The following is a 5793-nucleotide window of genomic DNA, read 5'->3' on the forward strand; positions in this document are numbered from 1 at the left end:
AAATTTTCAAAAACATATTTATTGAGACAAATAATGAATCTGAAAAATTTCTATGAAGATTGAGTGATTACAGAACAAAATGTTTAAATTTGACCAAGGAAAGTTGTTATGGGTAATCTATTACTACTGTGTTGATGAGTTTTCAAGTTTAGATAAGTAAAAATATCTTTATAAGTATCACAATACACAAATTTACACAGACAAAACGTACAAAATTTATTATAATGAAGCAGATTGTTAGCAAAGAAAATATTACTTTTAGGTATGCACACACAAACTGTATTGTTAACACTTAAATAGAATAGGCAGTAGCAATGTACTATTAAACTGACATAATATTAGTCTTCAGCATCTCATTGTTAGCATGTTTCTACCAAGTTATCAGATTATTTTTGCATTTGTTATTAAAGCTACCTGCATGCATAAAGAATTTTTTACTGACTCAAAGTATCTGTCTTATACTGTTATTAGTAGAGTATTGTCTATGTATACAAAAAAGAAGTATAATTAAAATGGAGGGCTAGAGAGATGGCTCAGCAGTTAAGAGCACTGATTGCTCTTCCAGAGGTCCTGAGTTCAATTCCCAGCAACCACATGGTGATTCACAGCTATTTGTAATGGGCATCCAATGCCATCTTCTGGCATCTATGTCTGAAGACTGCAACAGTATACCCAAAAACATTAAATAAATAAATAAATAAATAAATAAATAAATAAATAAATAAATGTAAACCAGATTTTGGAGCTGAAACAGTAGTGAAATAAATGTGCATCAGAATTAGAGAAATATTCTTGAATTCTTAATGAACAAATAATCCAATTAATATTTATTTAATGCTTATTGGTACTCCTCAAGGATTATACACTGCCCTGTGATCATATGGAAATGAAATGTCTGAATAATGAGAAGCTGTGGATATTGAAACATCAGTACTATGGGGATTAACAGTGGTATTCATATGATAGACCTCAACAGCTTTATCCACGTCAATATGCAGTATCCCAACCTTAAATTTTAGGGCTCATCACTTTAGCAAGGGAACCTGATGATTTTCTTCAGTTTGACACCATAGTCATCTGATACCTCCTACTTTATCGCATATCACTAGTCATAGGTATAAGTCTATCAATCTGTTTTGAAAAACTATTGTGAAAACATTAGGGGAATAAATAGGATATCACCACATGTAAAGTATCTTTTTAATTCTTATGTTTTCTTCCAAAGAAGAAAGTTAAACTCTTCTTCTAAAGAAGTAGTTAAACTCAAGTTTTTTATGTACCAGTGTTGCCTTCAACAACAATAAGTAACATTGTATTCAGGGTCAGTTTTGAAAATTTTTCTCTAAATTTTTCTTTATTTGAGAATGGGCAAATGTGTACATGTAAATGGTCAAATTATACTTACTGTTTTCCCTCTGCCTTAGAAAATCCTTTGTTAGTCAAATATATAGTCCTGGCACTTTTCATTTAAAAATACTCAGAAAGATAGTAGGTGATAAAAAAATGGAACTGGCTTCTCAACCATATCTAAAGAATATTACATCAAAAACATATGCTAAATAGATACAGCTCATAGTTCTGAGCTCTTAATGCTTTTACATAAACCTGGAGTTCAGTTGTCAGCACCTATATCAGGTGACACACTATTACTAATAATGTTTTCTCACTTCTGACACCTTCTTTGGCCCACTGCTTGGGGCCCATATTCCTATAGACATACTCACATATAGATACAAAATATATACACATAATTAAAAATAAAATGAATCTCAAAAAAGCTAAATATCATAAATTACAAAAATTATGCTATGATTTCTAAATTCATTAATGTTGATCATTTTCCATCCAAGTCCTTAAAAACTGAAACATTTTTAATATTTAAATAAAAATTTAAATTTCTATTAAACTCTATTTTTTCAGAGGAAACCCCATTTTGATTTGAATTGCTTTCAGTACATTTTAAAAATTATTTTTAATAAATATATATATATATATATATATATATATATATATTTCCTTAACCGAACATAAGTTTAAGGAAATCATTCCTATTAAAGAGAAGATACTCTACATATTATTTTTTTTATAGTGCCTTTCATGTCTTTATTTCGAAGGCTAAAGATAAATGGGTTCAACATTTGTGGGACTACAGTGTACATAATGCAGGCCACTGAAGTTTTCTTGGGTAAAATAGCAACTGAAGCGGTTATATAAACCCACAATCCTGAACCATAGGACAAAGAAGTCACTGACAAGTGAGAACCACAAGTGGAAAAAACTTTATATCTTCCTTTTACTGATGGTATTCTCAAAACAGAAGAGGCAATTTGGACATAAGAAAAAATAATACCAGAGATTGGGATCCCACCAAATATAAATGTTGCAAAATATATGAAAATATCATTAATGAGGGTGTCAGAGCAGGCAAGCTTCATGACCTGAGAAAGTTCACAGAAGAATAAGGGAATTTCTAAATTTGTGCAGAAGGATAGTCTTAATACCATGAGACCAAGAAGTCCCATGTTCAAAACGCTAATGAAAACAGAGAAGAGAATTAGTATGGCGCATGAGTGAAAATTCATGATTATTGTATAACTCAGTGGATAACAAATGGCTACATATCTGTCATAGGCCATTGCTGCAAGAAGACAGCTTTCAAATCCAGCAAAAAGCAAGACAAAGCAAAGCTGAGTAAGGCAGCCTGCATAACTGATGCTCTGATCCTGTGTTTGGAGAGTCAGTAACATATTTGGGATGACAGTTGTGGTTAAGCAGATGTCATTAAAGGATAAATTTGAAATAAAAAAGTACATGGGTGTTTGCAAATGGGAATAAAAACTTACAGCAAGGATAATAAGCAGATTTCCCAAGATGGTGACCAAGTACATGAACAGAAAAAGACAAAAGATCATAGGCTTCACAGTTGGATCATCTGTTAGTCCCAGAAGAAAGAAGTGAGAAACATCTGTCTGGTTTTCGCCTCCCATGTCTTTAGCAATCTATTTTAAATATAGAGTGAAATAAAATGTAACAACAATCAAGTATTGAAAGATGTTAGAATTATAAGTTATTTGGTTGAATCGTATTCATTCCTAATTCTTAATATGAGGATCAGTAGACTATGTTCTAACAAGCCATCTAGATTACTTTGTAATATGATTAATTTTGAGAAAATATGTAACTTATATAATAACCATGCCTAGTATAGCAAATGGATAGCATCCAAATAGTTTATTTTGGTTGTTTTTTTCTTCCACAGAATTTCCTATTACATCTGTTACTGATTGAAAAACAAAAACCAATATGGTTTTGTGTATTATCAAAAGCCTATAAAACTAAATGTATAATCTATGGCTTTAAATCAGGGATTATACCAGCAAAAATATGAGCAAACAACATGTAAGCTTTCTTATAAAAATTTTGCCAATTATCAAACTCCCTGTTTACATTTTTTGAGATGATAATATAGTTACATTATATTTACCTTACTTTTCTCACTTCAAACCCTCTGATAAACTCATACTTTCTCATTTTCAAATCATAGCCTTTTCTTATTTTGTACTGTATATATAAACATAATATAATCGTATATATTAATAATATAATCATATCAGTAAATGTAATGTTACTCTTATGTATGCTTTGAGGGCTAATCATTTGGTACTGGTTAACAAATTAACATACTCTTTCCTAGAGATTTTTTTTTATTCTCAGCATTACTTTGATGTTTGTAGTCTTCACAAAGGGTTGAGACTTTTTGTAAAATGAGAATGACACATCATGTTGTTGATGAAATATTTAATATAATTACTATATTTACCCATGAAAATATTTTGGAAAGAGGAATCTTTTCTTTGTTATAAAATAAGCAATGACTGGAAGATTTGGGGTCAGAAAGTTTATCTGACTGAGTGTTGAGTTTTCTGACTAAATATTATTCATATACCTGGACCATACAGTATTGTCATATTAGGCTGAGACCCCTGACTTGCTCTTACAGCTTTGGTATTTTCCTCCTAAACAAAACCTTTCTTTATAAACATACTCAATTCACTCTAAATTAAGGTACAATATGTAGATTGTATATACTACCTAGATAGGCTTATGTAAACATTAGAATTACAAGAGCCAGAAAAATAAAACCCTTCTCCTTTACAAGTTAATTTCTATACAAACTTGGAAATGGTAACTATGAGAGTCTCTGTTACATATTAACATGTTCTTATAAGCTGAGTTGTTACATTTTGCTCTTAAATGGATGAAATAAAAAGAAAAACATAAAGAAAATCAGATTAAACTAACTACAGTATTATAGTCTTTATAAAGCATCATTTTCTAGATTGTAGGATTATGTGAACTTTTTAAAGAAAATTGTTTAGATAATATGAATGTTTCTTTCCAGAACAGTCCCTGATGGTAAACAAGGACAAAACAGGCTTAGCATATATTATTTGATTGAATACCAGACTTATGGAATGAATAGTTATTCTACTTTGAATTAATCAATTTGTAATATATGTATATATTTCATTGTATTACTCACATATATGCAAATTTATTAAATAATATTTCTAAAGCTCTTGGAAAATAAGCTGTAAGAATATTTTATGCTGAGAATCAGTTACAGTGATTAACTTTGACGACAGCAGTCCTTTTCTAGATTGTGCACTGTGTTGTGCTCAATATGCACAAAGAGGAAATCTCTTAGATCTCTGTTCAAAAGTTGGTATTCTCACATCACCTTTACTCAAATTTTATTATTTATTACAACCATAAACCACCATACAAGTTTCATTCATTAATATGAAACAAAAAAGTTATTGAGTTATTTTAGAAATGTAGTAGGAAAACTATCCCTATCAACACAATTATAAATATCTGAGAGATGCTCGACTAAAGTCACCTTTCAGAATAATAGTCATGAGAATTATAAAAAGGGATCAACCTTGAAAATGATATTTTATGACAAGAGTTTATAATCAATATCAAGGAATCAACATGAATTTAAGCATGAATTATTTAATGAATCACACATAATCTCAGCTTCTCAACCTTAACTAATGAACTTTATATTATATGGTTCATCTAAACAGCAACAGGACTCAAACATTACCTTGATATTGAAGATAGAAGGTATGTTCCTGTGAAGAAAAGAGACTGAATCATTTCTTCTTTGCTAGAAAGACTCATCTCAAGGAGAATTCATATGTTTTAGTGTCCACCAGGGTCAGAGATGTTACATCAGTTTTCAAAGTCTAACACCTATAGTTTCAGTATCTCCACTGGCTAATATCCAAAGTCCTCATTAACCCATCTCTGCCAGGTGAGTTCATTTTATTAAACTCAAGGGATAAAGTAAAATAAAGATGGTTTGCATCCTGACTCCTGGGGCATGATTATACTGCTCCTAGTATTATCATGTCTGTTTATCTCCATTTCACAGACTTTGCATACATCTTAACATTTAAATTATTTTTTAAAAATGTATCACTTTACTGATGCACTAAACAGATAGCAATATACTAAACAATATTTTCTATCATCCAATAAAAATAGTATTATGTTGGAATGGACAATATAACTATCTGTGCTAGATTATATGTTGTAGAACTATATACTCTGAGCATAATTATCCCAATTTGTCTTTGTATATTGATAGCTAAAGGTGTCCAAGATGCTGCTGGGGAAAATATTTACCAATAACATTTTATCAAATAACACACTGTGAAACGGAAAAGTTTTCTCATTTGTACGTTAGAGCTATTGAGCTACTGAACTTTGATTTCTAGCATG

The 5793-nt window shown here is 30.4% G+C and overlaps 1 protein-coding gene across 1 annotated transcript; it reads right to left on the reverse strand.

Annotated features, from left to right (window-relative positions):
• Positions 1-5268, reverse strand: LOC143439642 (olfactory receptor 7G2-like). Its single transcript, XM_076925979.1, has 2 exons — positions 5114-5268; positions 1-2999 (listed from the first exon to the last, which is right to left on the reverse strand). The coding sequence occupies exon 2, from the start codon at positions 2985-2987 to the stop codon at positions 2052-2054; it is 936 nt and encodes a 311-aa protein (XP_076782094.1). The 5' UTR covers positions 2988-2999; positions 5114-5268; the 3' UTR covers positions 1-2051.
• Between the last annotated feature and the right edge of the window lie 525 nt (positions 5269-5793).

Source organism: Arvicanthis niloticus, chromosome 27 (genome assembly GCF_011762505.2).
Source record: "Arvicanthis niloticus isolate mArvNil1 chromosome 27, mArvNil1.pat.X, whole genome shotgun sequence".
NCBI lineage: Eukaryota > Metazoa > Chordata > Mammalia > Rodentia > Muridae > Arvicanthis > Arvicanthis niloticus.